The 18756-nt window shown below is 54.3% G+C and overlaps 1 protein-coding gene across 3 annotated transcripts in view; it reads right to left on the bottom strand.

Moving 5' to 3' along the window:
• UNC80 (unc-80 homolog, NALCN channel complex subunit) overlaps positions 1-18756 on the bottom strand; it is a 229315-nt gene that overhangs the window by 42753 nt on the left and 167806 nt on the right. For all 3 annotated transcript variants that reach the window (XM_054380922.1, XM_054380921.1, XM_054380923.1), the window contains 5 exons: positions 16053-16223; positions 15111-15203; positions 6801-6836; positions 4578-4796; positions 1757-1957 (listed from right to left, as the gene is read on the bottom strand). In XM_054380922.1, coding sequence (XP_054236897.1) covers positions 1757-1957; positions 4578-4796; positions 6801-6836; positions 15111-15203; positions 16053-16223 — 720 coding nt within the window. The remainder of the gene's footprint in view (positions 1-1756; positions 1958-4577; positions 4797-6800; positions 6837-15110; positions 15204-16052; positions 16224-18756) is intronic.

Below are 18756 nucleotides of genomic sequence, written 5' to 3'. Positions count from 1 at the left end.
TGGGGCATAGACAAGGGTTGTCTAAGTTGTTAGCTCAATACTCTCCCAGCCAAGGTCCTCAGCGCACTTAGAGGCATGTGAGGGACCAGGTGTTCACTACAGAAGTTCTTATGCAGACCACCACACACCTCATCTTTGGCTACTGAGGTCTGGCACCCCACCAGCTCCATCTACTCTTAAGAGACCTCTTGGCCCCATGATGCTTAAATGTCGTTGCTGCATTGAGTCCAGTGGCTTTGCTGTCTCTGTCCATTTGTGTCCAGAAGAGTGATTTTAGCCAGGCACACGGAGAGTATGATGGGAATTTAAATGTATCACTATTCATGCAGCTTTATACAAAGAGGGAAAAGTTTCAGGAACAGGAAGACTCCTAAGCTGCCTTTAAGGCAGAAGGAAGTATGAGCAAGAAAAGAAGGAATGAGAGAGAAGGCAGCAAGACATAGCAAAGAATTAAACTAGCAGGAAGGAGTTTCTGCCCCCAAATTCCCTAGGAGGGCAGATTGTCAGCCAAAGGAAAGTGACAGATAGTGATGCCAGAAGGAAAAGATCACCTCCCTTTTATTTCCTCCCCCTCAGCTGGCTACAGATGATACCCTCTGGGACCTAAAGTTTTAGGTACAAGGCCTAAATGTTGATGTTCGGTAACATCTTTTGGCTTCTCAGCTTGAGACTGCCAAGAAAGTGACTGATTCCAGCAGCCTGTGAGGGAGGGTGACTGAGACTCTTTTGACTCAGATGGAAAGATCTGGTCAGGATGGAAAATCCACAGGGCTGAGAGATTTTATACCAAGCAGACTGGGTTTGAGTCACTGCCTCAGGCAGGGATGCTCCATCCTGATTACTTCTGGTAGATGCAAAAGCCTGTACCATAATGCCACTGTGTGATGCCACTGCCTGGACACATGCAGCTCTGTTCCCTTTTACTAGGGAGCACTCAGAAACCACCACACAGCTCCAGGCTGCTTCTGGCTTTGCAGAGAACATCACAGTATTTACATGCTAGAAATGCTCTTACTGCAGCCTAGCTATTCATCAACAAACAACGTCAATTTCCTCAGCTAAAATAACTAAAGAGGGTAGTGTGAGGCTGCAAACAGGATGATTTATGCTGAAGCAAGAAAAATTTACATGCTAGAAATACTCCTACTGCAGCCTAGCTGTCTGTTGACAAACAGCATCAACTTCCACAGCTAAAATAACTAGTGAGTTATTCTAGCATCAGCTTCCACAGCTAAAATAACTAAAGAGGGTAGTGTGAGGCTGCAAACAGGACGACTCATTCTGAAGCAAGACAAGTTTACATGCTAGAAATACTCTTACTGCAGCCTAGCTATCCAGTAACAAACAGCATCCTCTAGTGTGATGTGTCCCTGCCCATGGCAGGGGGTTGCAACTAGATGATCCTTGTGGTCCCTTCCAACCCTGACTGATTCTATGATCAACTTCCCCAGCTAAAATAACTGAAGAACATAGTGTGAGGCTGCAAACAGGATGACTCATTCTGAACCAGGAAAGATGAGGGCTGTGGAAGTTCTGCCTGCAGTTCTTGCCTTGCTAACCAGAAGACACAACAACAACCACCACCACAAAGTCAAAACAAAGGCACACTTACAGAGATCAAAACCACATCTCCTCCTTCTCTGGCGCCAGGCTCTAAAGGTTCACTGCGACATGACAGCCTGCACCAGGTGACATCCCCACAGTGCTGCACAGCAGAAACGGACCCCAGGGGGGCTGCCACCTCCACCTTGCTCACCTCAGAGTAGGCATCTTGTGAATTTTATTGAACATACGGTCCAGCCTCTTTAGGATGAGGATGAGGGCAGGTCTCACCGCCTCGGCCGTCCAGTCCGTGATGGGCAGCATCTCCATGACGTAGCGCCGCAGCCCGCGGCTCTCCATCGTCTGTGTGTCGTAAGGGGCCAGCTTCAGCAGGGAGTGGGCAATCTCTGCCAGCCTGAAACCAAGGGGGTGGGAAAGGGCAACATCAAACACAGCTTCTCCACCTGCACCACTGAACTCACAGCCAAGTGTTTGGCAGCCTCGTGAAAAGAAAGAAGAGGCAAGGTGATGGCACAGAGGGCACTGCCAGCAAGTGTGCTGATGGCACTGAACGGGGAGGAGCAGCTGACACAGGAGGGTTGTGCTGCCATTCAGCCTGACCTGGACAGGCTGAGAGCTGGGCAGGGAGAAATGGAATGAAGTTCAACAAGGGCAAGGGGAGAGTCTTGCGCCCGGGCAAGAACAACCTCATGGAGCAGGAGAGGTTGGGGACTGAGCTGCTGGAGAGCAGGGAAGGTGGAAAAGACCTGGGGGTCCTGGTGGGTGGGAGGTTGCCCATGAGCCAGCAATGTGCTCTGGTGGCCAAGAAGGCCAATGGCATCCTGGGGTGGATTGGAAGGGCTGTGATCAGCAGGTACAGAGAGGTTCTCCTCCCCCTCTCCTCTGCCCTGCTGAGGCCACATCTGGAAGATTGTGTCCAGTTCTGGGACCCTCGGTTCAAGAAGGACCTCAGGGAACTGCTTGAGAGAGTCCAGCACAGAGCCACAAAGATGCTGAAGGCAGTGGAAGATCTTCCTGATGAGGAGAGCCTGAGGGAGCTGAGGGCTCTGGAGCTTGGAGAGGAGGAGCCTGAGAGGTGATCTCATTGCTGGTGCTCAAGATGTGCAGGGGGAGTGCCCAGAGGCTGGAGCCAGGCTCTGCTGGGTGATGCCCAATGCCAGCACAAGGGGCAGTGGTGGAAGTTGAGGCAGAGGAAGTTCCATGGAAACAGAAGGAAGAATTTTTTCACTGTTGAGGGTGACAGAGCCCTGGACCAGGCTGCCCAGGGGGGTTGTGGAGTCTCCCTTTCTGGAGATATTCCAACCCCACCTGGAAGTGTTCCTGTGTGACCTGCTCTAGGTGCTGCTGCTCTGGCAGGGGGGTTGGACTGGATGAGCCTTGGAGATCCCTTCCAGCCCCTAACACTCTGTGATGCTATGACTAAAGGTCTTACCTGGGGCTGCTGCTGCTACTGCTAAAAGTCATGGAGCTAAACAGATGTATTGATTTCTGAGCCTTGTGTGCCTCAGAGTAACTGTAAAGGTAGCACCACAAAAGCAGCCAGGTTCATAATTTTTCAGTTTGCAGCCAAGCACTAGGCAAGAAGGAGATAACTCTGTGGCAATAGGCATCTCTTGTTTAAAGTTACCCTTTAAATGATTAAGCAGTTGCTGGAGGGAGTGGAGGGGGGAGGTCGAGGAAACAGCAACATTCAATTCATATGCAAATACACAAAGCAAACAAAACCCACCAGCCCACTCCAAAAGGAATTCAGGGCATTTGTTAAATAAGACCTAAATTCATGTCGGACACAACCTTGTGTTCTACAGAGACAGAGGAAGGTCCCAAAGCCCTGGAGCAGGCTGCCCAGAGAGGTTGTGGAGTCTCCTTGTCTGGAGCCTTTCCAGCCCTGTCTGGATGTGTTCCTGTGTGATCTGTGCTGGATTCTCTGGTCCTGCTCTGGCAGGAGGGTTGGACTGGAAGATCTCCAGAGGTCCCTTCCAACCCCTAACATCCTCTGATCCTCTGCCTCAAAAAAAGACAGTTTTAAAACCATCACACAGCCTGGATCCAAAGACTTGGGAGGGAATCTGCCAGCTAGGCAGCTTTGCCTTTTGTTTCAGAGCCTGCATGTACAAGGTAAACAGAGCTTCAGAGGATTTTCCTTGGCCCTGGGGCAGGAGCAGAGCCAGTTCAGTGCATTGCTAGGATCTGCCACCCTTCATCTTCCTTTACCAGGCTTTACTGAGGGAAAAAGTAGAGCCCTCAGAGGAGTAATTCACAGCCAGGACAGCCTTTTGGGCTTCAGGGAACAACATAAATTACTGTTAAGGTGGTGATGATTCACTTTTGAGGCCAATGATCTCCAGAGGGCCCTTCCAACCTTAACATCCTGTGATCCTCTAAATTTCCCAGTGCCAACCTGCACTACTTTGTGCCTACCATGAACAGCAAACAAAGAGAAGAGAATCAGGATGTGCTTAGTAGGCTCTACCCTCCACTTCCAGGTTGCTACTGTGGACAGTGGTTTGCAGAGAGCACCCAGCCAGCAGGCTGGGCTCAGTGCTGCTCCTTTACAGCAGACTTTATGCACCTGCTGTGTCACAGGCTGAGGTGCTGGGCCTGGAAATGCTTCCTCCCCTATCCTTCCCCATAGTTCAGGCATTCCTGCAATGCAGTGCAGTGGCTACTCTGCCTTCTCTGCCTTGTTAGCAGCTAGTTCTGATGCAGAGTGGCACAGGAGGAGATGAAGATCATATCCAGGCAGCTAGGGAGCTTCCCCATCCCTTGCCCTGCAGAAGCAGCCTTGCCTGCTCTGCTCCTCACTACAGCTTTTTTGGATGTAGCAGGTGGACTTCCAGAGAGCTGTTTCATCCACTGGAGATGGGGGTCTGAATGAGACTTTCCTTATACACAAGCAGCCTCAGGTGCAGACCAAGGGACATCCAAAACGAGCTCAGGGTGTTTCAGACAGCGCTAGGAGGAAAGGAAACTCCCTGGGATGAACAAGGAAAAGCAGACTGCCTGTGGAATACCTCATGTGGGACTTCACATCCAGGAGCTCCAGAGAAGTCACTCGGGGCTCACCAGCCAGGTTCTGCAAAATCTTCAGCCTGGGACCACAGTGCTTGTAGAACTCTGTGCAGATGTTCAGCAGGGACTCCCGGGGCCTCCTGAACTCCTCTCTGGCGATTCGTTCGTCCAGCTCCTCCCGGGGGAGACCCTGGCCCTCCTCCAGCAGGTGAAGGTTCTCCCTGAAGGATATGCAAAGAGAAAAAAAGTAGGAATATGCAGTGGGCCAGCAGAGAGAGATGACAACACCCTCTCCTTTCCATGCAATTGAAAGCAGAGTTGTACCTGTAATAAATAAATAATAATAATAATAATAATCTTAGAATCATAGAATCAGTCAGGGTTGGAAGGGACCACAAGGATCAGCCAGTTCCAACCCCCCTGCCATGGGCAGGGACACCTCACACTAGATCAGGCTGGCCAGAGCCTCATCCAGCCTGGCTGCAAACACTTCCAGGGATGGGGCCTCAACCACCTCCCTGGACAACCCATTCCAGGCTCTCACCACTCTCATGGGGAAGAACTTCTTCCTCATGTCCAGTCTGAATCTCCCCACTTCCAGCTTCATTCCATTCCCCCTAATCCTATCACTACCTGATAGCCTAAAAAGTCCCTCACCAGCTTTCTTGTAGCCCCCTTCAGATACTGGAAGGCCACAAGAAGGTCTCCTCAGAGCCTTCTCTTCTCCAGACTGAACAGCCCCAACTCTCTCAGGCTGTCCTCATAGGAGAGGTGCTCCTGCCCTCTGATCATCCTGGTGGCCCAGGCCCATTATAATAATAATAATAGAAAAAAAACCCAGAATTAAAAAAAGTGTAATTATAAACTGCAAAGTATCATTAAAAATGGAATTAATTTGTTTTGGAACTATCCTTTGCTGTCCTCTCCTGAAAAAGAGGCTGCCTGTCACAGCAACAGTGGGTGACACCCAGTGAACCCAGAAACTGCTGGGGAACAGTGGATGTAGTCTGCCTTGAGCTCAGCAAGGCTTTTGACACAGTCTCCCATAACATCCTGGTGAGCAAGCTCAGAGGGTGTGGGACAGAAGAGCAGAGAGTGAGATGGATTAGGAACTGGTGGCACAGTAGAGTGCAAAGAGTCAATGGTGCCAGGTTCAGCTGGAGAGCTGTAGCCAATGGATCAGACCCCAGGGATCAGTGCTGGGTCTGGTCCTGTTCAACATCTTCATCAACGACATTGATGAGGGACAGACAGACAGACAGAGTCTGCTCAACAGGTTTGCTAATGACACCAAACTGGGAGGCTTGGCTGAGACCCCTGAAGGCTGTGAGGCCGTTCAGAGACTTGGACAGACTGAGAGCTGGGCAGAGAGGAACCTAATGAGGGTCAACAAGGAGAAGTGCAGAGTCCTGCAGCTGGGAAGGAAGAAGAAACTGCAGCAGGACAGGTTGGGAGGGGATCTGCTGGAGAGCAGCCCCAAGGAGAAGGAGCTGGGAGTGCTGGTGGACAACAAGTTCTGCATGGGACAGCAATGTGCCCTGGGGGCAAAGAAGGCCAATGGGGTCCTGGGGGGCATTCAGAGGAGTGTGTCCAGCAGAGCCAGGGAGGTTCTCCTCCCCCTCTACTCTGCCCTAGTGAGGCCACACCTGGAATATTGCATCCAGTTCTGGGCTCCCCAGTTCAGGAAGGACAGGGATCTGCTGGAGAGAGTCCAAGGGAGGGCTGCAAGGATGCTGAAGGGACTGGAGCACTGCCTGGGGAGGAGAGGCTGAGAGCCCTGGGGGTGATTAGTGTGGAGAGGAGAAGACTGAGAGGGATCTGATCAATGTCTATCAATAGCTGAGGGCTGGGGGTCAGGAAGGAAGGGAGAGGGACAGGCTCTGCTCAGTTGTGCCCTGGGATAGGACAAGGGGCAATGGATGGAAACTGCATCACAGGAGGTTCCACTTCAACATGAGGAGGAACTTCTTTACTGTGAGGGTGACAGAGCACTGGAAGAGGCTGCCCAGAGAGGTTGTGGAGTCTCCTTCTCTGCAGCCTTTGCAGCCCTGTCTGGATGTGTTCCTGTGTGACCTGTGCTGGATTCTCTGGTCCTGCTCTGGCAGGGGGGTTGAACTGGAAGATCTCCAGAGGTCCCTTCCAACAACTCCTAACATTCTCTGTCCCTGTGATCCTGTGACAGTTAATGGCATGCCAGGGAAGATTGGGCAAGGATTTTACTGTACCTGATGAAGTGCAGCTTGGCTCCTTGATCCGGGTACCTGGAGAAACAGAAAGAGCATGGTCAGAAAGAGCAACTTAGTAGTGCCAGGTTCCTGCTGGTGCTTCCTGCCTGTTGCAGTGACAACACAGCAGAAGAAACAAGGGCAGGAGACATGGAGCAGTGTAAAAAAAAAATATTTTAGATCAGAACATTTGATGATCAAGAAAGACCTGGAAATGCACGTAAAGACATCTGAGCCACACAGCACCAGGATTCTCTGTGTTGCCTGTCAGCAGACACACATCAGCTGCTCTCCAACACTGGCAGACAAGTACAAATCACTGCCTTCCAGTACACCGGGTTTGCCTTAGGCTGAGGGATCTTGCAGGGGAAGTAAATGGCTGTGCCAGGCTACAGCCATCCCTGGAGGGGGCTGAAAAGAACCCAGCCCCTAGGTGGACAGAGAAACCTGATTTATGTGGGCAGAGAAACCAGGGAGAGAGAGAAACCTCATCTAGGTGGGCAGAGAGACCAGGGGGAGAGAGAGACATGATCTAGGTGGGCAGAGAGACCAGGGGGAGAGAGAGACCTGATCTAGGTGGGCAGAGAGACCAGGGGGACAGAGAGACCTGATCCAGGTGGGCAGAGAGACCAGGGGGACAGAGAGACCTGATCTAGGTGGGCAGAGAGACCAGGGGTACAGAGAGACCTGATCCAGGTGGGCAGAGAGACCAGGGGGAGAGAGAGACCTGATCCAGGTGGGCAGAGAGACCAGGGGGACAGAGAGACCTGATCTAGGTGGGCAGAGAGACCAGAGGGACAGAGAGACCTGATCTAGGTGGGCAGAGAGACCAGGGGGACAGAGAGACCTGATCTAGGTGGGCAGAGAGACCAGGGGGAGAGAGAGACCTGATCCAGGTGGGCAGAGAGACCAGGGGGAGAGAGAGACCTGATCCAGGTGGGCAGAGAGACCAAGTGGAGAGAGAGACCTGATCTAGGTGGACAGAGAGACCAGGGGGACAGAGAGACCTGATCTAGGTGGGCAGAGAGACCAGGGGGAGAGAGAGACCTGATCTAGGTGGGCAGAGAGACCAGGGGGAGAGAGAGACCTGATCCAGGTGGGCAGAGAGACCAAGTGGAGAGAGAGACCTGATCTAGGTGGACAGAGAGACCAGGGGGACAGAGAGACCTGATCTAGGTGGGCAGAGAGACCAGGGGGAGAGAGAGACCTGATCTAGGTGGGCAGAGAGACCAGGGGGAGAGAGAGACCTGATCTAGGTGGGCAGAGAGACCAGGGGGAGAGAGAGTCCTGATCTAGGTGGGCAGAGAGACCAGGGGGAGAGAGAGACCTGATCTAGGTGGGCAGAGAGACCAGGGGGACAGAGAGACCTGATCTAGGTGGGCAGAGAGACCAGGGGGAGAGAGAGTCCTGATCTAGGTGGGCAGAGAGACCAGGGGGACAGAGAGACCTGATCCAGGTGGGCAGAGAGACCAGGGGGAGAGAGAGACCTGATCCAGGTGGGCAGAGAGACCAGGGGGAGAGAGAGACCTGATCTAGGTGGGCAGAGAGACCACGGGGATAGAGAGACCTGATCTAGGTGGGCAGAGAGACCAGGGGGACAGAGAGACCTGATCTAGGTGGGCAGAGAGACCAGGGGGAGAGAGAGACCTGATCCAGGTAGGCAGAGAGACCACGGGGAGAGAGAGACCTGATCTAGGTGGGCAGAGAGACCAGGGGGACAGAGAGACCTGATCCAGGTGGGCAGAGAGACCAGAGGGACAGAGAGACCTGATCCAGGTGGGCAGAGAGAACAGGGGGAGAGAGAGACCTGATCTAGGTGGGCAGAGAGACCAGGGGGAGAAAGAGACCTGATCTAGGTGGGCAGAGAGACCAGGGGGACAGAGAGACCTGATCTAGGTGGGCAGAGAGACCAGGGGGACAGAGAGACCTGCTCTAGGTGGGCAGAGAGACCAGGGGGACAGAGAGACCTGATCTAGGTGGGCAGAGAGACCAGGGGGAGAGAGAGTCCTGATCTAGGTGGGCAGAGAGACCAGGGGGACAGAGAGACCTGATCCTGGTAGGCAGAGAGACCAGGGGGAGAGAGAGACCTGATCTAGGTGGGCAGAGAGACCAGGGGGAGAGAGAGACCTGATCTAGGTGGGCAGAGAGACCAGGGGGACAGAGAGACCTGATCCAGGTGGGCAGAGAGACCAGGGGGACAGAGAGACCTGATCTAGGTGGGCAGAGAGACCAGGGGGAGAGAGAGACCTGATCTAGGTGGGCAGAGAGACCAGGGGGACAGAGAGACCTGATCTAGGTGGGCAGAGAGACCAGGGGGAGAGAGAGACCTGATCTAGGTGGGCAGAGAGACCAGGGGGTCAGAGAGACCTGATCTAGGTGGGCAGAGAGACCAGGGGGAGAGAGAGACCTGATCCAGGTGGGCAGAGAGACCAGGGGGACAGAGAGACCTGATCCAGGTGGGCAGAGAGACCAGGGGGAGAGACCAGGGGGACAGAGAGACCTGATCCAGGTGGGCAGAGAGACCGGGGGAGAGAGAGACCTGATATAGGTGGGCAGAGAGACCAGGGGGACAGAGAGACCTGATCTAGGTGGGCAGAGAGACCAGGGGGAGAGAGAGACCTGATCCAGGTGGGCAGAGAGACCAGGGGGAGAGAGAGACCTGATCTAGGTGGGCAGAGAGACCAGGGGGACAGAGAGACCTGATCCAGGTGGGCAGAGAGACCAGAGGGACAGAGAGACCTGATCCAGGTGGGCAGAGAGACCAGGGGGAGAAAGAGACCTGATCTAGGTGGGCAGAGAGACCAGGGGGAGAGAGAGACCTGATCTAGGTGGGCAGAGAGACCAGGGGGACAGAGAGACCTGCTCTAGGTGGGCAGAGAGACCAGGGGGAGAGAGAGACCTGATCTAGGTGGGCAGAGAGACCAGGGGGAGAGAGAGACCTGATCTAGGTGGGCAGAGAGACCAGGGGGACAGAGAGACCTGATCCTGGTAGGCAGAGAGACCAGGGGGAGAGAGAGACCTGATCTAGGTGGGCAGAGAGACCAGGGGGACAGAGAGACCTGATCTAGGTGGGCAGAGAGACCAGGGGGAGAGAGAGACCTGATCTAGGTGGGCAGAGAGACCAGGGGGACAGAGAGTCCTGATCTAGGTGGGCAGAGAGACCAGGGGGAGAGAGAGACCTGATCTAGGTGGGCAGAGAGACCAGGGGGAGAGAGAGACCTGATCTAGGTGGGCAGAGAGACCAGGGGGAGAGAGAGACCTGATCTAGGTGGGCAGAGAGACCAGGGGGAGAGAGAGACCTGATCTAGGTGGGCAGAGAGACCAGGGGGACAGAGAGACCTGATCTAGGTGGGCAGAGAGACCAGGGGGAGAGAGAGTCCTGATCTAGGTGGGCAGAGAGACCAGGGGGTCAGAGAGACCTGATCTAGGTGGGCAGAGAGACCAGGGGGAGAGAGAGACCTGATCCAGGTGGGCAGAGAGACCAGGGGGTCAGAGACCTGATCTAGGTGGGCAGAGAGACCAGGGGGAGAGAGAGACCTGATCCAGGTGGGCAGAGAGACCAGGGGGAGAGAGAGACCTGATCTAGGTGGGCAGAGAGACCAGGGGGAGAGAGAGACCTGATCTAGGTGGGCAGAGAGACCTGATCCATGTGGGTAGAGAGACCAGGGGGACAGAGAGACCTGATCTAGGTGGGCAGAGAGACCTGATCCATGTGGGTAGAGAGACCAGGGGGACAGAGAGACCTGATCTAGGTGGGCAGAGAGACCAGGGGGAGAGAGAGACCTGATCCAGGTGGGCAGAGAGACCAGGGGGACAGAGACCTGATCTAGGTGGGCAGAGAGACCAGGGGGAGAGAGAGACCTGATCCAGGTGGGCAGAGAGACCAGGGGGACAGAGAGACCTGATCCAGGTGGGCAGAGAGACCAGGGGGAGAGAGAGACCTGATCTAGGTGGGCAGAGAGACCAGGGGGAGAGAGAGACCTGATCTAGGTGGGCAGAGAGACCTGATCCATGTGGGTAGAGAGACCAGGGGGACAGAGAGACCTGATCTAGGTGGGCAGAGAGACCAAGGGGAGAGAGAGACCTGATCCAGGTGGGCAGAGAGACCAGGGGGACAGAGACCTGATCTAGGTGGGCAGAGAGACCAGGGGGAGAGAGAGACCTGATCTAGGTGGGCAGAGAGACCAGGGGGACAGAGAGACCTGATCCAGGTGGGCAGAGAGACCAGGGGGACAGAGACCTGATCTAGGTGGGCAGAGAGACCAGGGGGACAGAGAGACCTGATCCAGGTGGGCAGAGAGACCAGGGGGAGAGAGAGACCTGATCTAGGTGGGCAGAGAGACCAGGGGGACAGAGAGACCTGATCCAGGTGGGCAGAGAGACCAGGGGGACAGAGAGACCTGATCTAGGTGGGCAGAGATACCAGGGGGAGAGAGAGACCTGATCTAGGTGGGCAGAGAGACCAGGGGGAGAGAGAGACCTGATCTAGGTGGGCAGAGAGACCAGGGGGACAGAGAGACCTGATCTAGGTGGGCAGAGAGACCAGGGGGAGAGAGAGACCTGATCCAGGTGGGCAGAGAGACCAGGGGGACAGAGACCTGATCTAGGTGGGCAGAGAGACCAGGGGGAGAGAGAGACCTGATCCAGGTGGGCAGAGAGACCAGGGGGACAGAGAGACCTGATCCAGGTGGGCAGAGAGACCAGGGGGAGAGAGAGACCTGATCTAGGTGGGCAGAGAGACCAGGGGGAGAGAGAGACCTGATCTAGGTGGGCAGAGAGACCAGGGGGACAGAGAGACCTGATCCAGGTGGGTAGAGAGACCAGGGGGACAGAGAGACCTGATCCAGGTGGGCAGAGAGACCAGGGGGACAGAGAGACCTGATCCAGGTGGGGAGAGAGAGACCTGATCCAGGTGGGCAGAGAGACCAGGGGGAGAGAGAGACCTGATCTAGGTGGGCAGAGAGACCAGGGGGACAGAGAGACCTGATCTAGGTGGGCAGAGAGACCAGGGGGAGAGAGAGTCCTGATCCAGGTGGGCAGAGAGACCAGAGGGACAGAGAGACCTGATCTAGGTGGGTAGAGAGACCAGGGGGACAGAGAGACCTGATCTAGGTGGGTAGAGAGACCAGGGGGACAGAGAGACCTGATCTAGGTGGGCAGAGAGACCAGGGGGAGAGAGAGTCCTGATCCAGGTGGGCAGAGAGACCAGAGGGACAGAGAGACCTGATCTAGGTGGGCAGAGAGACCAGGGGGACAGAGAGACCTGATCCAGGTGGGCAGAGAGACCAGGGGGACAGAGAGATCTGATCTAGGTGGGCAGAGAGACCAGGGGGACAGAGAGACCTGATCTAGGTGGGCAGATAGACCAGGGGGAGAGAGAGACCTGATCCAGGTGGGCAGAGAGACCAGGTGGAGAGAGAGACCTGATCTAGGTGGGCAGAGAGACCAGGGGGAGAGAGAGACCTGATCCAGGTGGGCAGAGAGACCAGGGGGAGAGAGAGACCTGATCCAGGTGGGCAGAGAGACCAGGGGGAGAGAGAGTCCTGATCCAGGTGGGCAGAGAGACCAGGGGGACAGAGAGACCTGATCTAGGTGGGCAGAGAGACCAGGGGGACAGAGAGACCTGCTCTAGGTGGGCAGAGAGACCAGGGGGAGAGAGAGACCTGATCTAGGTGGGCAGAGAGACCAGGGGGACAGAGAGAGACCTGATCTAGGTGGGCAGAGAGACCAGGGGGACAGAGAGACCTGCTCTAGGTGGGCAGAGAGACCAGGGGGAGAGAGAGACCTGATCTAGGTGGGCAGAGAGACCAGGGGGACAGAGAGACCTGATCTAGGTGGGCAGAGAGACTTGGTCCCCCCCTTCCAAGGAGAGGGGTTCCCTGGATCCAAATCTATTCCATTCCCCCTTCCCTTCCAGCAAGGTCTATTTAAGGGGAGACATTTTCTTGGTCCTTTCTCTCTTTCTCCTGCCTTGCCTGCTTGACATTCAGCTGTGCTGCTCCTGCTTCCTGAGTTTCCTCCTGGCTTGCCTCCATGCTGCCTCCACACTTGTAAGAAGTGCATCCAGACAGAATCCACATTTACCTCAAGGGAATCCAGTACCACCTGGGGCTGCTTTTGTGCATTTTTATTTCCTTAAACCTTTGTAACTCTCCCTCGTACTCAAATGCTATATACATATTTTGCTAACCTTACCTTTTTTCCTTCCAAACTGATCCCAGACCATTTATGTTGTGGTTTTACCTCTCCTTTCTCCTGCCTAATTTGCTTTTACCCGACATGGGGAAAGGGAGAGGGGGAGGAAATCTACATCTGTTCCACTTGGGCTTTTTGGACTCCAAGAAAAGCTTAAACTACAACAATGGCACAGATCCACTTCAGAGGAGCACAAAAGGCTTTATCTGCTTCTCAGATCTGGGGTTGAAAGTCAAAACTGTGCCTGAATCAGTCTTAAAGAACAACAAACTGATCCCAGGAGTCACCAACCAAGGTGTGTGCACACAATTGATGTGACAGCTTTTGGATGATCCATGCAGGGGGAGATTTCAGCCTCCCTTCAATACAAAACCAGGGCAAGGGCATAACTTGGAAGGCATTTCCAGCCAGAGGCTGCTCCTGATTTGCACAGAGATGTCTCCATCATTGACTTTGAGTAGAGAATAGTAAAAGGCAAATAAAAGTTCACCACTGGATGCAGAATAACAACACAGATATGACTCCATCATTGCATTCTCTTGCAGACTGGGATCAAAGTTAGCTGCACAAACTATTCTCTCTCCTTTTCACTTCTTGCTCTCTGCAGCTTCCATGGCTTGCTCCCTCATCTCTCTTTCCTGACTTTCTGCTGGCTGAGCTGACTTTGTGTTGTGTCTCTGAAGATAGCATGGAAAGGAAAAGGGAGGAGGTTGTGAGCAGCCCCCGCTGGAGTGCCCAGAGGGGTCTGGGAGCAATTCAAGGGGATCCTTGTGTTGTTTCTGATTTGTAAATATATGTGAATATATTTTGTACATATTAATTGCATTTTATATTTCTAGATTTTTTTGCTTACTTTGTAACTACAGCTTCACTCTGCCTTTCAAACCAACTGAGCTAGTCTGGGGATTCATTTTGGGGGGAAATTCTCCAAATTTGTTGGGGGAAATAGTCTCAACCTTCCACAGGCTGTTACAGGCAGGGAAATCCAGAGGAAATGCTCTGCTCTCCAGGAATATCTGCTCCAGCTTTGGAGAGTTCTTTCCAGCTCAGCACAAACGTTCAGGTTTGAAGCCCAGGAAGGCACAGCCTGCTCAGGAGAAGACAGAGCTGTCATCAGCACTGCAAAGAAAACCTTCATGATCCCACATGCTTGTGGGTGGATTTTGGAGCAAGATTTCTTGCTCTAGAACCGGGTTAGGTTGTCCAGAGGCTTTGTCTGATTTGCAGCAGCCTAACTGGAATGCCCAATACAGCCAAGGAGCAGTGTTACAGCCTGCTAGCTGCCATCTGCTTCCTTACTGCTTCCTTTCACCTGAAGGTTTTCTGGTAGGGTTTTTATTTGGTGGGTTTTGTTGTGGTTTATTTTCAGAAGGAGAAAAAGACTCCCAAGACTTCCTTCCCTTTCTCTCAAATTCTCTGCCACCCACTCCTTTGTAACTGCAAAAAGAACTGAGACCAATGTGGAGGTAAAGATGACAGAAAGGGACCATAGGAAAAATAAAGAGAAACAGGAATGGGAAGAAAAGAAAGCTGGAGGAGGTACCAGTCTCTGCAAGTCTCAGCTGGCAGGCAGTTTGAGCTCACACTGCTGATGAGCCTCTCAGAACAAGGTCAGAAGAATCCCACCCCTCTGCTGGCCAGCTGTGCTCTCCCAGAGCTCATTTTGACAGGAGGAAGCAAAACAGAGACTGAGGGAGACAATTGCTTTGTCAGTGGCCTTCCAGAGCACAAAAAGGGAACCAAAGAGCAAAGACATTTAGGGTTGGGTTCCCTCTTGTCCTGGTCTTCTGTTTGCTCACATGGGTTTAAAGGACAAAGGGTGACTGTCAGGCATACAGTGCTGGGCTGTGTGCTCTTTCTGTCTCTTTCGCTTACAGCACCTACAGCATTCCCTCAGGCAGCTCAGGAGGTGCTCCAAGCACTCTGAGCAACCAGACAGTGACCTGACTGCTCAGGACAATGAGGAAGACAGAAGCCTGCTGGGCTCACCTGGTGTCCACACCTGATGCCATGCTGTGCTTGGCTGTGGTGGTCCCTGCCTGCTGGGCTCACCTGGTGTCCACACCTGATGCCATGCTGTGCTTGGCTGTGGTGGTCCCTGTCTGCTGGACTCACCTGGTGTTCACACCTGATGCCATGGTGTGGTTGGCTGTGGTGGTTCCTTTATGACCTTGGTCACATCTACTCATCTGTGGAGCTGTCATAGGCCTGGCAAAGGGAAAGTGAAAAGCACACTAAGGACTGATGCCAACAACTGCACTGAAACCCTGCTGGGGATCTGGTGAAGCTTGGCCAGAAGATGGAGAGAGGTGATTCTGTCCCTCTGCTCTGCTCTGCTGAGACCTCACCTGCAGTACTGTGTGCAGCTCTGGAGCCCTCAACACAGGAAGGACATGGACCTGATGGAGAGGCTCCAGAGGGACAGGAAAATGCTCAGGGGGTTGGAGCAGCTCTGCTGTGAGGCCAGGCTGAGGGAGCTGGGGGTGTTCAGCCTGCAGAAGAGAAGGCTGCAGGGAGACCTAAGAGCAACCTGCCAGGACCTGAAGGGGGCTGCAAGAAGGCTGCAGAGAGACTGTTTGCAAAGACCTGCAGGGACAGGAGCAGGGACAATGGCTTCAAAGTAGAGCAGAGCAGACTGAGATTGGATGTGAGGATGTTAGGAACTATGAGGGTGGTGGAACACTGGAAGAGGTTGCCCAGGGAGGTGGTTTTGGACCCTTCCCTGGAGATCTTCAAGGTGAGGCTGGAGAGGGCTGTGGGCAACCTGATCTAGTTGAGGACCATAAAATCATAGAATGGTCTGAGTTGGAAGGGACCTCCAAAGGTCATCTAGTCCAACTGCCCTGCAGGAAGCAGGGACATCCAAAGATGTCCCTGTTCCCTGCAGGGCAGTTGGACTAGATGACCTTTGGAGGTCCCTTCCAACCTGGGTGATCCTATGAAACTCAGCACTAACATCACCACATCTAAGCCTCCACCACTGTTGAAGCTCAGCTGCACATCAGGACCTTCTGGGCACTCTCCACTCCAAACCCCTCAGCCACTCCTGGGGGTTACCTGGTGAGGACTTCCACACTGTACAGGAGGGCCTGCAAGGAGGTGGCAAGGGCAGCCATGGAAGCAATCTCCTCACGAGCTGCTGTCACAGTCTCCACCTGGGAGGTCTGCTGCTTCAGTTTCTGCAGGTAACAGGGGACCAGGGCTTCCAGGACCATCAGCATCTGGAGGCTGGGAGAAGGAGCAGGAACGAGTCATGCACCAGGCAGCAGCCTGTCTGCTTCACTCAGTCCTGAAGCTCACACCAGGCTGAGGTTTAAGGTCCTCTCTGAAGAGCCTTCCACCTCTGCCCAGCCTTGTGACATGATTGCTTCTCACCAGAGAAGCAGCCCTGGGCCAAAGAAACTCTAACATCAGGGACTTCAGGAGAGGGGGAATTAGATAAAAAGCAATAAATAGATAAATAGATAGGGAATTAGGTAAAAAGCAATAAATAGACAGGGAATTAGATAAAAAACAATAAATAAATAGATAGGGAATTAGATAAAACCCAATAAATAGATAAAGAGACAGGGAATTATATAAAAACAACTAAACCAATCTGAACTTCAATTTTCTCTCCCCAAACCTCCTTTCTTCTCTTTTTCTTACAGACTGACTTTTTCCTTCAGCAGTTGATGTCAGTTCTCTATCTTCCTGGGGTTTTTTGGATTTGTTTGTGGGTTTTTTCCCCCCAGCTGCCTGATTCTCCCCATCCAGTTCTCCCTCCATGGCTTTCCTGCCCACAGACCCTCCAAAACACAGTGAGATCCCACCTGGAAACACAGCTGCGGTGCTGCTGTCAGGCTGCCGCCCAGCCGGCAGCTGGTAAGACTTGGAGCTGGAGCCCCAGGAGAGGTACCAAGGGGCAGAAGCTTGGCCTCACAGGGAGGTCCTGTGCTGGGAATGCATCTCTGTGTCCCCTGTGCCTCCATGTGTGTGTCCCCTGCCTCCATGTGTGTGTCCCCTGCCTCCATGTGTGTGTCCCCTGTGCCTCCATGTGTGTGTCCCCTGTGCCTCCATGTGTGTGTCCCCTGCCTCCATGTGTGTGTCCCTGCCTCCATGTGTGTGTCCCCTGTGCCTCCATGTGTGTGTCCCCTGCCTCCATGTGTGTGTCCCTGCCTCCATGTGTGTGTCCCCTGTGCCTCCATGTGTGTGTCCCCTGCCTCCATGTGTGTGTCCCCTGCCTCCATGTGTGTGTCCCCTGTGCCTCCATGTGTGTGTCCCTGCCTCCATGTGTGTGTCCCCTGTGCCTCCATGTGTGTGTCCCCTGTGCCTCCATGTGTGTGTCCTCTGCCTCCATGTGTGTGTCCCCTGTGCCTCCATGTGTGTGTCCCCTGTGCCTCCATGTGTGTGTCCCCTGTGCCTCCATGTGTGTGTCCCCTGTGCCTCCATGTGTGTGTCCCCTGCCTCCATGTGTGTGTCCCCTGTGCCTCCATGTGTGTGTCCCCTGCCTCCATGTGTGTGTCCCCTGCCTCCATGTGTGTGTCCCTGTGCCTCCATGTGTGTGTCCCCTGCCTCCATGTGTGTGTCCCCTGCCTCCATGTGTGTGTCCCCTGTGCCTCCATGTGTGTGTCCCCTGTGCCTCCATGTGTCTGTCCCCTGCCTCCATGTGTGTGTCCCCTGTCTCCATGTGTGTGTCCCCTGCCTCCATGTGTGTGTCCCCTGCCTCCATGTGTGTGTCCCCTGTGCCTCCATGTGTGTGTCCTCTGCCTCCATGTGTGTGTCCCCTGCCTCCATGTGTGTGTCCCCTGTGCCTCCATGTGTGTGTCCCCTGTGCCTCCATGTGTGTGTCCCCTGTGCCTCCATGTGTGTGTCCCCTGCCTCCATGTGTGTGTCCCTGCCTCCATGTGTGTGTCCCCTGCCTCCATGTGTGTGTCCCCTGCCTCCATGTGTGTGTCCTCTGCCTCCATGTGTGTGTCCCCTGCCTCCATGTGTGTGTCCCCTGCCTCCATGTGTGTGTCCTCTACCTCCATGTGTGTGTCCCCTGCCTCCATGTGTGTGTCCCCTGTGCCTCCATGTGTGTGTCCCCTGCCTCCATGTGTGTGTCCCCTGCCTCCATGTGTGTGTCCCCTGCCTCCATGTGTGTGTCCCCTGCCTCCATGTGTGTGTCCGCTGCCTCCATGTGTGTGTCCCCTGCCTCCATGTGTGTGTCCCGTGCCTCCATGTGTGTGTCCCCTGCCTCCATGTGTGTGTCCCCTGCCTCCATGTGTGTGTCCCCTGTGCCTCCATGTGTGTGTCCCCTGCCTCCATGTGTGTGTCCCCTGCCTCCATGTGTGTGTCCCCTGTGCCTCCATGTGTGTGTCCCCTGCCTCCATGTGTGTGTCCCCTGTGCCTCCATGTGTGTGTCCCCTGCCTCCATGTGTGTGTCCCTGCCTCCATGTGTGTGTCCCTGTGCCTCCATGTGTGTGTCCCCTGCCTCCATGTGTGTGTCCCCTGCCTCCATGTGTGTGTCCCCTGCCTCCATGTGTGTGTCCCCTGTGCCTCCATGTGTGTGTCCTCTGCCTCCATGTGTGTGTCCCCTGCCTCCATGTGTGTGTCCCCTGTGCCTCCATGTGTGTGTCCCCTGCCTCCATGTGTGTGTCCTCTGCCTCCATGTGTGTGTCCCTGCCTCCATGTTTGTGTCCCCTGTGCCTCCATGTGTGTGTCCCCTGCCTCCATGTGTGTGTCCCCTGTGCCTCCATGTGTGTGACCCCTCTACCTCCATATGTGTTCCCTGCCTCCA

The sequence above is a fragment of the Indicator indicator genome, chromosome 5 (genome assembly GCF_027791375.1).
Source record: "Indicator indicator isolate 239-I01 chromosome 5, UM_Iind_1.1, whole genome shotgun sequence".
NCBI lineage: Eukaryota > Metazoa > Chordata > Aves > Piciformes > Indicatoridae > Indicator > Indicator indicator.
This window is presented reverse-complemented; position numbering and strand designations above follow the sequence as displayed.